At 31.4% G+C, this 18,242-nt stretch overlaps 1 protein-coding gene and 1 long non-coding RNA gene across 7 annotated transcripts in view; one reads left to right on the top strand and one right to left on the bottom strand.

The window, feature by feature from the left end:
• Positions 1-9,090, top strand: part of LOC133190212 (regulator of G-protein signaling 6-like) — a 37,437-nt gene extending 28,347 nt beyond the window's left edge. The window contains exons 14-17 of one of the 6 annotated variants that reach the window (XM_061325717.1): positions 210-413; positions 3,770-3,817; positions 4,279-4,319; positions 5,293-5,521. In XM_061325717.1, coding sequence (XP_061181701.1) covers positions 210-413; positions 3,770-3,817; positions 4,279-4,319; positions 5,293-5,354 — 355 coding nt within the window. In that variant the 3' untranslated portion in view covers positions 5,355-5,521. Of the gene's footprint in view, positions 1-209; positions 414-1,502; positions 1,531-1,638; positions 1,682-3,769; positions 3,818-4,278; positions 4,320-5,292 lie in introns of those variants that run through there. The other 5 variants (XM_061325715.1, XM_061325718.1, XM_061325721.1 and 2 more) reach the window with 5 other exon arrangements.
• Positions 9,091-14,914: 5,824 nt separating this feature from the next.
• On the bottom strand, positions 14,915-17,477 carry LOC133190779 (uncharacterized). Its single transcript, XR_009721614.1, has 4 exons — positions 17,432-17,477; positions 17,066-17,204; positions 15,288-15,400; positions 14,915-15,046 (listed from the first exon to the last, which is right to left on the bottom strand). It is a non-coding gene; the product is annotated as an uncharacterized LOC133190779 (long non-coding RNA).
• Positions 17,478-18,242: the final 765 nt, after the last annotated feature.

The raw sequence follows: 18,242 nt of genomic DNA, 5'->3' as shown, positions 1-18,242 counted from the left end.
AAAAATCACTGGGATAATAATTGGAATGTAAACTAGTAACTGGTGTTGAACTTTTATGAGTTGTAAATGTAGTAGAAGTGTGAAATTTTTCAGATTTGTTCCTGTATCACTTTAAAAAGGATGGTTGAATTTCAGTATTTTATATTTCATTTAAAAATTGAGTAATTTGTTAAAGTGACTGAGATTTTTGATAAAGAACTGGATTGTAGGTTCTTTGGATTTGGGAGTGGAAAAACACAGATTAAGAGACAAACCCCAAGTCCCAAGTTACCCCGCCGCAGCACGTCCAGCGAAAGAGAGGCCAACTCTGATGTCAGCGGGGATTCCCCCATTCATTCCATTACACCAATGCATTCCTACAGCACGGGGAACTTAAAGGACATGGATATAAAACAAACCCCCACATCCTCAAGGTAGGTGTTTGGCTACGTTGATGCATGGGGCGACTTTCAGTTGTAGAGAAGTTCAATATAATCAGTGGTAGAGAGTGTTAGAGCGTTTTGTCTTAGACTTGGCTAAAAAAGTGTGTTTATTAAGTAAATAATTCAAACATCACGTTAACTGTATTAGAACTAAATAACTATGAATACCGGTAGATCTTTTATTGGATGGATACAGGATGATAATTTGTCAAATGATTATTTGATCACTTTCATCACTGCTTGTGCTGATTTGATCCATACCATCTTTCATTCTTTGTAATGTATACCCATTCATGTAAACTAGTAGAAAATGGTGCATTTCTTACACACAGTTACATGTATTTGTTTTTTATAATGCAGTGTCATATTTTTATATTATGGGATTTATGAATGGATATACATGTACACATACTTTTCTGAAGTGTCAAAATTTAGCTATATAGCATTAGAATTGCACACTAATTTTCCATAGTGCCCATTCTATGACTAATTCTCTCAAAGAGCATGTCCTTTTACTCAGATTTCTAAAGGGCTCTGATAGCAGCCTGCTAAAAAGGTAAGGCTCTGTGGCTCCTGTTTTGTTAACAATACCTTGTTCGTCAGGTCTTGTATTCTGGCTTTATATAGATTTATTCACACAACAGGGACAGAACTTTTTACGTCATTAATGTCTTCCACCAAGTAAATTATAGATTTCATGTTGTATGCATTACAATTACTTTTTAAGACCACCCAAAAGTAGCTTACTGGTTAATAATGAATTTAAATATGTAGTTCTTTCTTCAACACATTAAATACTTCAGATAGATATGTGTGAAAATTTTTATACTTAAAATGTAATCACTTTTGGGTTTTCTTTACATGTGTCACATGCATGTAAATATGTGTTCACTTCATGTTGTGATATTTGTGTTGTGCCCTTAGATCTGAGCAACACTAGGTAAAAAATCAAATTCAAAATATGTATGTCAATATACATATTTATATAATCCACCATATTGTATTGCATCTAAGGGTAGATAACTCATTCATATTTTCACTCATTAATATATATATATATGAATTTCTACCTTTAACAAGGTTCTATATAGCGTTGGAGTAATCACACGTAAGTGTCATATCACCTGACTGATGTATTTTGTCTGCTTTTCAGCACAGTATCCATAATATTTTCTCTACTAGTGATACATTAGAGATTTATGTTATATGCTTTCAGGAAGAAATTTAACCTTTTGAAGGTTTGATTGGGATTCTTCAATCCTTTTACTATATAAAGTCTGGTGTGGGAATATTCGTATATGAAATATGCTTCATTCATTTAATTTCTAACACAGCTGTGGGGCTTTTATTCTTATAGAAAAAGAGTATTATAGTATTATTTAACCAGGAGAGTCCATTTGTAAACAGAGCAATGGAAGTAGGGAAGAACTTATCCCTGTGCTGAGGAATGCTTTTGTCCATGTATCCACCATCATTAATCAATCACAGCCCAGTAACATCCAATTAACAATTAGTTAATCTACAAATTAATTCTTGGATAAAAGGCTTGAATAATTTCCATGTGATGACAATGAAAAGTGTCTTCAATTCAAAATGTTTTTGAATTATTATTACATGTATTAAAGTCCAAATATTAATACAGTTGAACTTCGGTATCTTGAACACTGATATCTCAAATACCATGGATTTGTTGAAGTGATTTGGAGGTCCCAACCACTTATTCTTTAAGTATTTTCCCCCTGATATCTCAAATCCTTGGTATCTCATTTATCTCAGTCCCATAGAGTTCAAGATACCGAGGTTTGACTATATTTAACTTGCAAATATAAGTCCACATTTCCTCTATCATTTTATATAAAATAATGAATAGGAGATTTGACTTTGGATTGTTGGGCTGATGATGGAACATATAAGCCAGATATAAATGAATCTTGGAGTGAAAGGTTGACCTCTAACCCTTTCAAGTAGCTATTGATTTTGGGGATATGTTTGGGAGTGACTAAATATGCCACCATTACTATATTGGTGATGCTTTAAGTATTAGTTAACATAGGTGATGGTTAGGAGTTTAAGGATGTAGCTAGCTGTTATCAAGGGGGGTAATTGGTGCTTGGGGTTATGGGCTTGTAGTCAAATGTTAACATGGAATGGTGTTTGGTAGTGGTTGGATAGAATTTAAGAAATGATAATGCTGTAGGCATAGTCGCAATGATTATTATAATACATATTTTTCTATTATAATAATCATTGCATGATATCAAGGATGTTTTCTTTGTGTGTATACAAAAACAAAGTGGAAAGTAAATTATTATTATTTGATTTACAATAAAAATGTTGCAAATACATCTAGAAATGAAAAACATGTATTGTTTTATATATTGGAAATGCTTGGAAAACTTTCATTTTATTTTTGTAAAAGGTATAAATATTCCCTATAGCGACAGAGATCAAAGCACTGCTTAATTCTTTCTACTTCAAAAATTAGAGTGATATGGTCAGTAATTTTTATTTGTAAAATGAATTGAACTTAAAAAATTATGGTTGTCTCTGACTTAAAACGTTAAATATAAACTTGGTGTGGAAAGATGTCATAAATTTTGGCACTAATATGAGTACCGGTAATTTTGAAATATATACAAAAGCATATCATTAAAGAAAGATTTGATCATCATGATGAAAATATTATTCGAAGACCAGTAATAACCACACATAGAGACAGAAATGTGAAATTTGCTAAAGGACCAACCTGTTTTAAATTCTATTAATTTTGTAATTTATTTATTTCAATGGAGTTTTTGCCCATTCTTACTCCTTGTTTTGATCCTATAATTAGGAAAAGCTCTGGACTTTGCCAAATTGTATTTTAATTAACTCAGTTTCAACTTTTTATGTGACAGCTGGGATTTTAAGTTTCTTTTAAGATTCATCATGAATGCCATATTTTAAGCTGGGGGGGGGGGGGGGGGGGATTTTCTCTACATTGTAAGCACAATATATAAGCAAAGTAAGGGACTGTATCACTTTAATGTCATGGTGGAGGAAACTTGAGATTTCTTGATTTGTCACAATTATCTCCCTTTGATTATCTTTGACAAAACTCTAATATTTTTAACATTTCCAAAATTGTAATTCTATTTAGACATGAGATTTTTTTTTAAGTAACTGGGAGGACTAAATTTTTAATAGACATGTTGTTGGAGTGTGTTTTGCATAAAAAAAACAACACTTTTTATATCATGGAGCATAATAGAAAGTCACATAATTTTGTGGTTCTAAGGTAAATTATATGCATAGTGTTAAATTATTGAACAAGGATAGTAATATTTCCTATGTAATTTTATTTTAAGCCTAAGAATTAAACCGACATATGTTCAAGCAACCCCACCTGTTGTTCGGTAGGTATATATAAGATTACATATGCCCCCTGTCATTCTTCATGCTGTATCTTGCAATCTACTACTTTAATTCTGAAAGTCAAAATTTAATTCCAGTTGTTTGTACAGAGCAAATTCCATTTTCTTTGTTGATTCTACCCAACATTTCTTTATTAATTAATCCCTCTACCTGCAAAAACTAATTACATAAATGAAGTTCATTAAAACTTAACACTTAAACTTGATTTCAAACAAATACATGTAATAAAACATGCTCCATCACATGGCTTGAATTAATATACTGGCAGTTTAACCAACATATCGCTAGAGCTTAATATCACAAATCTCCAACAATGAGGAATATGTCTCTTATTACCACAGTATTAATTATTACCACAGTATTAATTATTTGTATTTTAATTTGCATGTTTTTTTTAATTCTACCCCTAAGGTTACCATTTCTCCTAATATTATACTCACAGGTTATCGCAGAGTAAATTTCCAGGAATAACTAAGAAGCAGGGTAAGAACGAGGGTAGAATCAACTGCTTAACGGCCATGCTTCATTCATTTCTGGCTAATAATAGCGTAACACTGCATTCTCAATGACACATATCTATGCTGCATACAGTATAACAGTATAACACTGTATTTCCTCAAAGAAGCCCTAATTATGCCACAACTAATTCTGGATTCTTATGTACAGTATATGGGATGGTAATGCTTCCAAAATAACAATGCTAAAACTTCATTATGGTTGCTTATATTGAGAATTTCCTTCGTGCAGACAAATGGAGCATTTCTTTAAAAACATACAAATGTACTGGAGTTCACTGTCATCCACTAACAATTAAATGGCTTATCACTTCTTATATACTATGCTTAATAAATATATTCTGCAGTGGAATTTAAAGAAATTTCTCTTTTTCCCCAAGGAGTTGCAACATATGAGCATATAAAGCATTTGTCCTGAATTATGTCTTCATACAATATAGCATATGTCATTATCATATGTCGTTTTTTGTCTTTAAGATTCATTTGGTGGCTATCATGAGCAATTACAATTAGTTTGCATATCTTTTAAAGCATGTTCATGAGTCAGAATTCATTCAAAATTCACCTCAATTATCATTAGTTTTCCTATTTATTATGGATACACATTTGTATGTTAGAATATCGGTACATATATACATGTATACTGAATCTTTTTTTGCATGTGTTTTCAAAAATGAATTATTTTCTAAAGTAAGATGCAATAAAAAAAATTATTGTTGTTTGTATATTGAATACTATATATAAGAATCAGGATTAAATCTTTATTAATCTTTTCTAGAATTATAATATTTATCCAGTTGTTTTATTTAATATTTTGAAAAAAAAAATTTTTCATGATTAACAATAATATTGAGTGTATGCAGAATTTTTTCTTATTACATATACATTGCAATTTAGAGCATCTTTGTCATTGTATCATATCTTGAAATATTTTTCTTCAGTGGACTCTCCCCAGGGCAAACCAGAAGGCGGTCTGACGAACCCAGCCGCACAAGATCAATGAATATTGGTGACCCACGACGAAAGAGCAACTTGGAAGTTCCTCGTTCATTTCCGATCTCTACAGATAAACGAAAGTCTGATGCTGCAACACTGCTTAGTCTGAATGTCCCAGCCAAGAACAATAGCATTGCACCCTGGGAAGGGGAGGACCAGTAAATGACCAATTTACAGAAATGTGTTACAAAAATAATGTTGGACATGTTCTATAGTTCTAGCTGTTATTTGCATATCAGTGCATTAGAGAGTTTACTTATAGAACTATTTTGTTTTGTTTTTTTTTTTTGTAGACAATCATATTTTTTCAAGTGACATTCAAAATGTGAAATAGTATTAGTGCAATTGCACAAGACCTTTTTGTTTCCCCCCACTATCTGGTCTTATTGTGTGATATATATATAGACATTATTTTTCCACAGCTCAAAACCATCTCTCCGATAAAGATATTTTTCGCCTTTTTATTTTGTATACATGTTTTTAGGTGCTAACTTTTATTATCTGCTTATCCCCCTAGTGCTTTGAATTCCAGTACTATGTTATGTTTGAAAGTGAATGTTTCTTATGATACAGTCAAACCTGTATTAAACCTAACCACTGGGAGAAATCTGAAAGGTTTATATATGTACACAATCATCATTAAAGGATTTTGCATACTGTAACCATGTTCCACAAATTTGGGAAGGTACTACTCAGTGAAAATGAATGTGTGATTTACACATATTAATTTTTCAAATATTAAAATATGTAGTACATGGACTAATAACTCAGCTTCTAATTACTTAAAGGTTTTACTGACCACTCTCTGAAGGACTGGGGTAAATTACTTTTCAGTGTTGGGTAAAAAAATGAATAAAGATCATCAACTGACATAAAAAATTTCATTTGATGAATTTTAGCTTAATTTTTATGTAAGGTTAGCAGAAAAGGTTTCTGCTTGAAAAATTGTACTTTTGTACAGAAAAAAACTGGGGTTTGTTTTTCTTTCTTTTTTTTTTTTAAGTATTAAACAATCTCCAAGCCAAAAATCAGACTTTATGAAGATGAGTGCAACAGTCCTCAATAGAAAATTTAAATTTATAATAGTAATAACTTAGTTAAAGTACTTAAAGATTTATAAATGACTTCAAAATTGTGGTTTATTCATACAATGAAACAGTAAATGCTAAGAAATTCATACGTTTTCAGTATTAAACTGAAAAACTGCTGAAGACTTGGATTGGGACAGAATAACTGGGGCAGGTTTGGTTGTAGTAAATCTGTACTGTGTACATTTTCATACGTACTTAATTTCCTGAAGTAAATCTTTAGTATTCATATGCTTCTCACAGTAAAATGGCGTAGGGTAATTTTTATTACATTTCAAACAATTTATTCCTTTTTTTTTTCTCTCAGGTAAACTTTCATGACCTTTTTCCAAATGTACTTAATTTCTTCATGCCAAAAGAAAAGGATATTAAAACAGTATTTAATCCCACAACTTCATATTCACTGCTGTGTTTTTTACATATAAGAATGAACAAAATGATTAAAGGTATGGTATGACATCAGAATGGGCACAAATATTGAATTTGATCCTCTCTCTGAGAAATTTTTTTAACGTGGGTTATCTGTACATCAGTAAAGATTTCCAAAAAGTTGTTACTAGAGAAATATGGAAATGTTTCATTGTGATTTTTTTTAGGTGTGTTGTGTTACGTTAAACTCTACATTCCATTCTGTATTTGTTAGTTGTTTATTAAGACAAGAAATATTGTACACAGATTGCTGTGCAAGTGAAGTTTTTATTGGATGGGTAATTTTCAGAGAGAGAGAGACATAATTCCAGAAGTATTTTAGAACAGTTGAAATATTTATGTTCAATTTTAGCACATTTTTCTTCAATTAGAGTGAACTATAATGGATTTTTCACTCACATTAGTCTCTGTTGATGTTAGTTATGCTTCATAAATCTGGTTATTAAAAATAATGAGTTTATATAGATAAAGCAAGTGAAGAAATCTAGATTAAAAAATAAATGTTTTAACTTTTGTCCATATGTGTAAGTTTTTACTTAATACCATTATCTTTTTTTACATTCCTAATACAACAATTGATTTCCAAAATCTATAAAGATCCCAATCTTTTAATTATTGTTTGATCTGATGCTTTTAATAAAATTATTATAAAGGAAGGGCACAATGTACCCTTGTTCATAAATAAATGTTTCACACAATTTGAAATTTTATCCTCTGTATGTAGCTAACATTGAGCATTGGTAGCATATATCATCTTTTTCTACTTTTTTTTTTATAGAGTTCTCAACAAATTAATCTCTCAAAACTTTTCAACATTAAGATAATCAAGGTAGAGAAGTAACAAGATTTACCTGCCCTTAGCAACACAGTTTTGAAAAACCATGAAAATTACCAGTATGTTTATTAAGACATCCAGCAGAACATAATATGAAGTAAAAGTGATAGATATTGGTCAAAGTACCTGTATATTGTTCTTTCTTTACGAGAATACAAGCTACAAACTACTGCAAGTTGTCGGAATATCATGACTAGTTTTGTTATAAACGGAATCAGTGTGTAAAATCTAATACATTCTTGAAACAGATCTTGATTTTTTATATGACTGTATACATCATTTTAATTATGCCAAATTAAATATGCATGGCCGTTAAATTTATAATTTCATTCATATTGTACTTGAAAAGAACTGTCAGGTTGATAAACATACATGTTCATTCTGGAAAATAATTCCTGACCACCATTGCTAATACAGTGCAATCTAATACATGTATATTCTATGCCCTTTTCAGTCCTGATGTATATTTGTATATGTTTATACATATTTAACCTGTCTAGTCTTATATATATATATATATATTTTGTCAAATCCAAATATATCCACCATGTACTTAACATTTCCCGATATTTTATATATATACATAATTTTGTGTTCACTAAACCAATCATATACCAAGTTGTGGTATCACATGTATGTTATTGTATAATATCACACGTATTCGCACCAATGTGCGTAGGGTTTATTATATTGTTGGTTGAGATGCACTAATGTGCATGATGTGTTTACAGAGTTGTTGAGGTATTTGTGTACTAATACTTAACTAGTACTAGTACTACATGTAATACTAGGTGCAATATTCTTCTAGTCAGTTACTGTATCAAGTAATTAAGCTTTGTATGGATATCAGACATGTTAAAATTTAAGAAAAAATATTTAGAGAATTTATTCATAGGTAGATAAAAACTTTAAGAGATAAATTTTCTAATAATGTAGAACTTTTTTTTAATTTACTTCAAACTTAAAAATTTGTAAATGTATCAGAATTGCATGTATATTAAAATGTTCAAGTTTTGTTTTTTCCCCAATTAGTTTAAAACCTTTATTGTTAAAGGTTTTAGAGAATATACACACATATATATAATAAATCCACTACTTTGAATATGAGAGTGATGGAGAGGGGAAAACTTGATTAAAGACATTAGCCTAACTTTATGTTGTACTCTTGATGAAACTGCTTAGCTTTATGTATATTTATGGTATATATATAAACTAAAATGTATTAACAGGAATAAAATTCCACTGTTTTCATGTACTATAGAAAAAAAATGCACTTTAATGAATTTTTTTAAACAAAAAAAAAACTGCAATATCAAGAAGATTCTTTTAACCATTAATTGAATTGTTTTAGAATTGCTTTATACTCATATTAAAACAAGTGAGGAAACCTTTCTGACATTTGTATTTGTATCCTACTTGGGGCATTTTCACATAAGATTGAATTTGTTTGACTATATGAATTATTTAGTTCATTGAGAAATGTACCTATAAGATGGTAAACAAGAGGTCCTTGGGCCACAGTGCTCACTTGAGTCACCATTGTCTTCCTGATGGGCCAACCTTGCAAAATGCAGCCTTTTTGTTCCAGTGAATGTCAATACCATGGGTATATTTCAGAAGAAAACTTTGTTCCCTAATTGTTGCCCTAGGGGCCACAATTAAAAAAATGTTCCCCAGTGGTCCAGTTGGAACAAATGTTGAAAGCATCTGTTGCATTAAAATAGTTTCTTGTTGGCTAGCCTTATTTTCAAAATAAATTTGATGTAAAAGTATCAAACTTAATTTGATATTAGATAATGTAAATACCCAGTACTTTTATTTTACTTTTTATGTCCCAGTAACCAAATTGCAGAGTGTCACATCTCTGACAATAAGGTAACAGTTTTACAGTCTAAGATTAGTGTTAAGATGTTTTTTCAGGCTGTAGCATTTGTTCATCATTCATAACAAAATATACAATGAACAAAGCTGCAGACTGGCATTTGTGAAACTGCAACACAGCCAGTTTAGAATTATATGATGTATTAATTGTTCTAATTAATAACTACATTAAAAGAGATGCGCAACAAACATAAGAAATGAGAAAAAAAAAACATTGAAATCTTTGTACCATGATTGATGAATGACATTATTTTATTCTATGCACTCTCATCAATTTAGTGTGATAATTAAACAATATTTAACAAGCATATCATCTGCCAGAACCACAATTTCAACAAAACTTTCTATGATGCACCCTTGGATGAAGAGGCTTCAGGTTTGTTCAAATGAAGTAACACCCTCCTTCAAGAGGAGATAATTACGAATGGGAAATTGGTGGCATCTAGGGCTGTATCAATTTATCAATATATCGATACGTATCGATATTTAAGAATGTATCGCATCGGAAAAATAACTTCCAATACGTATCGGACAGGAAGATTTTCTCATAATTCTGTGAAAAAGTTGGGAATTTCAATCACCAAAGGTTATATTTCCAACGTTTTGAATTAAAATTGATCAATAGTGATATAATCATTAAGGAGGTAGCACATCTTAGATAAATATTACAAAATACATAGACAACTTTATTTTTACATGTTTTACAGTCATTAAAAGTTTGAATTTGATGTGTAATTTGTAGAGACAAGACCTTCGAAATGGGTTGTAAAACAATTAGTTTTTATAAAATTCATGCATTTAATGATTTAGAGGACTATCGACTTGTTCAAGAATCCAATATATCAGATTCGCATTTTAAAATATTGTATTGTATCTAATTTTTTTGCTCAATACACAGCCCTAGTGGCATCTTTTAAAAATCTGACAATGAGCCAGAAAAGATGGAAGTTACATACAAAATAAAAGTGAAAATAAAATGTCGCTATGTATATAAAACTACAATTGACTATGGTCATTTTGCTTGGCTATTTCCTTGTGTAAGACCTTTAAATTCTGTTTAACCATGCTTCCTTGAGGCTAGCTTGTGACCACAACATGGGGTCAAAACGTCATTGGAATAAAGATCTAGAGGGGGATCTTTTGAACAGCAGATCCAAGGTGAATCAGGTGAGCATTGTGCCCCATGGACTTATTGTTTCATACACATACATTTATGTAAAATATTGATCCCCAATTGTGGTTCCATCCTACCTCAAGGAGGGCATGATTTGAACAAACTTGAATCTACACTATGTATTGAAGCTTTCAAGTAAGTTTCATTCTTCTGGTCAAGTGGTTCTTGAGAAGATTTTTTTTAACATCTAACTTTTTTGCCTTTTCCTGATTATCTCCCCTTTCAAGAGGGTGTGTCTTTTCACTTGAACAACCTAAATCCCTTTCATCTAAGGATGTTTTATGACGAGTTTAAGGATGTTTTAAGACGAGTTTAAGGATGTTTTATGACGAGTTTGTTTGAAATTAGTCCTGTGATTCTAGAAGAAGTCCAAAGTGTAAAAAGCTAACCAGACTGACAGACGATGGAAGACTTGAACCCTTTGGTTCAGGTGAGCTAAAACATGGTGGCGGAAACATTTTTTTTCGGTAAATTGATGCGTATTTTTAAGTCTTTTTAATTTATTTGCGTTTTTAAGATGCTGGAGTTGAAAAAAAAGTAATGAAAGGTAGACAACAGTTCCGTACAAACTAGTAGTGGAGCAAATTCAGAGTTGATCAAAATATTACTCTGAAAAATCCCATGCGTACAATGTATCTAAATAAGACAGTCTCATAAAAACGACTGTTTAGTAAAACCCATCAGTCATTTTCTTCTGTAAATAAACATGTTGTTTGTTCTAAATAGTATAAATGAACGTTCTCCAAAAGTTGAATATAGTAACTAATTACAGGGACCTATATACTACAGGCCCGTAGGAAGCAATTTCAGTTTGGGGGGGCACAGCCATACATTTTTCAGTTGACGTTGAGGGGGCACTACCAAAAATTTCCTGACAAGCAAAAAAAAAAAAATAATAATAATAAAAAAAAATAAATTAAAAAAAAAAGGTCATCAGACGTTTTTATTGAGGGGGCACAAGCACACATTATCTTTGTTTACTATAGTAATCTATATATCGGCAAAATTATTGGGGGGGGGGGGCACGGCCCCCCCGGTTCCTACGGCCATGTACTAGTTAGTATATAGGTCCCTGCTAATTAGAAAATGTACGTCGTAGTCTCTCAGTAAGGTATACGTGCGTTACTAGCATTTATTGAGGTCAGATTCTCCCCCTTATGTCATGGGAAACCATGGTACCCGATTGAAAGATTTCTTTTCACTGATAATAAGTAAATGCATTTAGCTCATTCTTTCGTTGGAAGTTTCCAGTCATTCCCCTTTTCGGCCTTTCGTGGAATGTACTAATTAAGAACCTGAATAAATAATTCCTGAAAGTTTACCAAGATAATAAAGACTGAAATACATGTAGAGAGACGTACTTTGGAACGATTTTTTTGTGAATGAAAAACAAAAATCAAACTTGAAAACATTTCTCTATGGAATCCGGATAGGGCCATGCAGTTCACTATCGCATCATCGCACCATCGAGGTTTGGGTCGATAGTGCGATGACGCGATAATGCGATGACGATGAAGCGATGGTGCGATAACGATGAAGCGATGGTGCGATAGCGCGATGGCGATGATGCGATGGCACGACAATGCGATGACGATGATGCGATGGTACGATGAAGCGATAGCGCGATGGCACGATAGCGATGATGCGATGGTGCGATAGCGATGATGCGATGGCGCGATAGTGATGACGCGATGCTATATCGTGACATCGTTATTGCTTTATCGCACTATCGTCATCGTGTCATCGCACCATCGCTCTATCGACTAGTACTTTCTATAACCGGATAACATTCCCAGCAGTCATTGCACAACATGGCGTTTGTTGACGAAAAGATAATAAAGAAATCATATTCCTTCTTTGGAGTAATTATGGTGTGAAAATAAGGTAGGTATTATTAATTGTCATAAGTTATGATAATATAAGTACCTGTATAGGCTAATATTTTCTCTAAGAGTAATAAAGTTACTGTACATTAAATTTATAGTCTCATTCAAAGATTGTTTATGTGCGTGTTCTACTTGTATGTATATATCTGTTATTTAAGAAATAGTGATTGAAGTTAAAATCTCCCATTTTAAGATATATTTTATGCATTATTTTTTAAAATAATTAAGCTGTAGACATTTGAAAAGACGCATGACCAAACTTAATTTGAGAAGACGGAGATCATACAATGTGGATATGGCAATAAGGGCTATTCAGGTTATATTGCTTGTGTTTTATTTCATCTTTCTTTTTTGATAGATTGATCAAATCTAGAAAAATCGTCAGTATCATCTACATTTTGATGATAGCTCATTATTTTTAGTTAACTCATACAAATGTTAAAAATTTCATATGATTTACATATATTCTACTCAAAGGAAGAAATGATGTTCAGTGGACAGACCTCTTGGGTGTCGTTCGATGAAACGAAGACTTCTTCAGAAACATGGCATCTTTATAGGAAGGTATATTATCTTATTATGATTAATAAACAGAATTCAGGTTTCTTGTTCAAAGTATTAATTTTATTTCTTTAATTCACCAGAATGCCAATTATACAGAATATTTGCTGACATTACTTTTATGAGCTTAAGGACATACACAACATAGTGTTGGAATTTTATTTTCTTATTCCCTTGTTGATTTAATTAAGAGTTCAATAATTGAAAAACCTTTGTACAATTTAATGATGCCTGTAAATGCCGTTACCTCCTCTGAAGCAAATGTTGAGGAAATACCAGCTAACACTATATTTTTGTTATTTTTTTCTTTGAGAAAATACAATGATTTTCATCATATTACATCTTTTGAAAACTCCTGGTAATGTATGCTGTTTTTTTTTTGTCTTAAAACACCTGATGAGACTCTATAATTTTAAATTAGGAATATCCTGGAAAATAGTTGGTAAGGTACACGTAAATGCAAGTTGACCTTAAGAGGCAATAATGCTTTTCTTAGTCAAAATTTGCAACTTCTATACTACTTGACATGTATTTCTAACTCATCTCTTTATTTTCCTTTTCTTTCAGAAGGTACATCAAAAATTAATCTAAACATGCTCTTGGCGTTTTGGACTGGAGCTGAAACAATCCCTCCACTAGGATTTCACAAAAAGCTTGAAATTAAATTTGTGGAAGACCCTGCCTGTTTGCCAAGTGCACATACCTGCGATCTTTTGTTGGAAATATCTAGGGGAGAACCCCCTGAGGAATTTCACAGAAAAATGTAGTTGGCAATCACTTGGGGGGGGGGGGGGGGGATTCCATCTTGCTTAAGAAAATAACTTTATGTATTCAATGCTATATCTATGTTTTGAAAGTTTTCATTCAATTAATTTTTAAACTCAATAATGGCAATGATAGTCATATTAACGAATAAGAGTATTTCTTAAGGGAAAGATAATACTAAAGGACATTGATAATCATATGAGGAGTATTTCTTCAGGGAAAGATAATACAAAAAGACTTTTTTGTATGGGAATATTAATTGATATTTGGTGTATTTGTGGTAGTAAGCATGCTTTTGAATTTTAAATTCTAGATTGTTGCATCTGTATGCCAAAAAAGTTTTTCTCAGAGCAGTTTGCTTTCCTTATATCCTCATTTTGCAATTTTCATTAATAGTTGTTCTAATGAATGTGGCATGTATGGTGACCCAATAAACATAGTAATAATTTCTGTTTGTGACTTTTAATTCATACACTTTGATGATTAGTGTACAATATTTTTCATGAAAATTGAAAAAAAGTCAAGTGAAACATCAGGTGATGATTTATTCTCTAATCTTAATTTGGATTTTACAACTTTTCAACCAAGTACTTCAAAGCCTCCATGGCCTTCTCAGTGGTGTTTGGAACAATTCTCCCACCCTCCAAAAGCAAATGATCAAAGTATGCTGCATAGTCCTCCCAACATCCTGTCGAGCTTGGACTAGGAAATAGTCTTTGAAACTCTAGCACGTCATGAATATCCACTGGAAATTTATAATCTACTGCACCTGTACATAAAAAAATGAAGTCATGATGTGTTGATACTGTTTTAAATTTGAGTACTGAAAAACAACCAAGGTATCGAAGGAGAAAGGTAAACACAGAAAAATATTCAAATTAAAGTTAGTGATTAGACAAATCTTTGCTAGGAAAAATACCAAAAATTTTAGGGTGGAAAAACACCATTTCTGGTTTTCCTGGGAGATTTCCATCATCATCATAGCGTCTTTGTGCTCTGATGTAATGGTTATTCCATTCTGTTTTTATTTGATCAAGTTCTTGTTGGATGATTTTCATAAAACAGAAGCGAAGGCATTCTCTAAATTGGTAAATTTTAAAGGTCAATTTTGAAAACAAGAAAAAAAATCAGGGTGAAATTTTTCCTGTAAAAAAATGTTTATATTTCTTAATATTTCTTTAATTGGAAAAACACTTATAAATGGTTGGTTTAGTCTTAGTCATAAGGATTTAGGTAACATGCAGAAATATCATAATAGGTTATAAATGCGTAAATTCTTAATTTTTTAAAGTATAAATAAAGAATTTATTTCTCTTCTTACATGTGCTCGTTATTTGCTGATGAGAACATCCCTTGGTCTTCCATGTCTTTGAACAAGTCTATCCAGAAGGAGATGCCCATCTCTCTCAGTGTTCTCCACCAGCGTTCAATTCTCTTAAATCAAAATGTGTTTTTGAAAAACTGAAGGCTGATTTTTCAAAAGTAGGTCAAACTTCAAGGTTATTGAGTACAAATGTTGGTACATTCACAAGGAATACACAACTTCCCTAGGATCAACCGTTCAAAGTTATGGCCAAGGTCAAAGTTTTACAAAAGTAGGTTAAACTCCAAGACAGATTTTTTTTTTTTACAAGAAATACACTTGAGAAATACGAAATCTCTAACATCAACCATTCAGAAGTTATGTCCAAAATTAAAGTTTTTTCATAAGTAGGTCGAACCCTATGGTCAAGGTCATTAGGTCAAAAAATGTTGGTGCATTAAAGTCTTTGCAGATAAAAATACAGACAGACCCAAAGCTATATGGATAAGAACTCCGAATCTTTAATCATAGGGGCATAAAACAATCACATAAATTAGTCATATATTAATTTCATAATGATACAGAAACAATAATATGTATATCAAATTATGTGCAGAGATATTTTAAATCATTAAACTGACTTCATTTTCAAATATTTGACAACAGGTTTCTAGAAAGGGGTATGGAGAGGGGTATGGGAGGGTTATCCCTCCCCTGGGTCAGAAAATTTATAATAAAAATGCATACAAGTCTGTTGCATTCTGGGGGTCATTTTTTTCAAATATGAAATAAACAAATAAATAGCAAAACTTTAAACAAAATATTGGTGTTTTCAGGGGTTGCAATTGCATCCCCCCCCCCCCCCCCCGATGGCTCTGTAGTATAACTAATACTATAAAAAGAACTGTGTCACCTTGAACTCTATTAAATGAAACGGATGCAAATAATGAAAGTATGAAGTTTGCAAAACTTATTATTTCTAAAATTATCTGTGGTATCAGATTACACAATGACGCCTATGAAAGATAATAATATGAAGAATTATTTTGGTCTTTGAAAAGTAATAGTGAAAATAATCAGTTGATCTATTTTCCCTCAGGAAAAATGTTCAGAAAAGTAGAGAGTTTGAAAAGAAACTTAAATGAGGATTACACATACAAATTTTTAAAGTATTCAATTACTTCAGTTATTTGATCTTATATTAAGGACATACGCAACATACCTTACCTACTGATAATTTTTCAAGATATTCTTAATTTAAGATTATAGTGTCATCAGATGTTCATAGACAAAAAATTAGCATGCATTACCAGGGGTTTTAAAAAGATATCAAATGATGAAAATTCTTGTATAATGCAAAGAAAAATATACAAAAATAACTAAACATATATTCTAAATGTTTTGTTTACCCAAAATTGTTGAAGAAGAAGTGTACAACAGAAAATATGGATATTAAAGTTTAGCACACAGTTCTTTTAAGTATTGTAACTCTTCAACTCCAGGGAAATAGACAATAAAGTTCAAACTACGTTATGTATGTCCTTAAGTTGGGACTAACTGAATTGACTGTGATTGGAGTGGTAGACCATTCAGATTTGATCAAGTCCCCCCCCCCCCCCCCAATTTTCAAATCAAAGGGCAAATTACTCTAACTTCTACTGCAGGAGTGTTAACTGGAATTGGAACTCAGTCCTAGGTGTGCAGATTTTAGAAGGTTATTAAACTCATCTGATTTGTTTATACAACATAAGTTACTAAATCATATTGTTATTTAAAAAACAACTTCATATTCATACCTGGTTAGACATTGATCTTCCTTTGATAAAATGTCTTCTCCACACATGTCATCATTATCGTACCAACGGAAGAATTTTTGAATGTCCTCAATGTATATATTCTCAGTTCCAGCATCAAGTCTCACACACCTTAAAGCACCTATGTATTGGAAAACTCATACTACCATGAACTGAGACAAATATGGTTTCTTTGTTCAAGTAAATATTTTTTACAAAATAATGCATTTTATGTGTATTTATTCTGTATCAATACAAAATAATGTATTTAGAATGTTACTTAGTAGAAAATTAACTTGTGAAAATTAAACTGCATTTACAGTTTCAGGAATATATTTATCATTGATTTGTAAAAATTATATACTCAACTATTTATTTCCTCCAGGTATTTCAAGAAATATGATGCTACAACAAAAGAGTCATTGTTTGTTTTTGCAACTTTAAGCCATAGTATTCGTCTTGAAAATCTGAAAGGATAGGAATTTGATCATTTAGATTAATAGTTGATATTGTTTTCTCATATGTAGCTACAACAGTATATAACAATCATAAATTCTATAACTTCATAAATTCTTGTAATCTTACATGACTCAAATGAACACTAAAAACTGATGCACATTAACTTAGATACATTCTTCTTGTCAAGCAGTGACTTGCTCTTAGATCAACTCCATCAGGATCGATTATTCTCAATAAACACATGTTATCCCTGGAACAGTATATATATATAATTAATCATCAACCATTTTAAATCTAACCATTACATTTTAACAAAAAAAATAAATTCAATGAAATTATGATAAATATCTTATTGATATAAAACTCATTATAAGCAATGGGCACATCGTTTGAATTCTGTTTATTAATCATAATAAGATAATATACCTTCCTATAAAGATGCCATGTTTCTGAAGAAGTCTTCGTTTCATCGAACGACACCCAAGAGTCTGTCCACTGAACATCATTTCTTCCTTTGAGTAGAATATATGTAAATCATATGAAATTTTTAACATTTGTATGAGTTAACTAAAAATAATGAGCTATCATCAAAATGTAGATGTTATTGACGATTTTTCTAGATTTGATCAATCTATCAAAAAAGAAGGATGAAATAAAACACAAGCAATATTACCTGAATAGCCCTTATTGCCATATCCACATTGTATGATCTCCGTCTTCT

This window comes from Saccostrea echinata, unplaced genomic scaffold, assembly GCF_033153115.1.
Source record: "Saccostrea echinata isolate AGI-Se365-2 ecotype Australia unplaced genomic scaffold, CSIRO_AGI_Sech_v1 ptg000022l, whole genome shotgun sequence".
In the NCBI taxonomy this organism is placed as follows: Eukaryota; Metazoa; Mollusca; class Bivalvia; order Ostreida; family Ostreidae; genus Saccostrea; species Saccostrea echinata.
The sequence above is the reverse complement of the archived record's forward strand: the minus strand, read 5'-3'. Positions and strand labels throughout refer to the sequence as shown.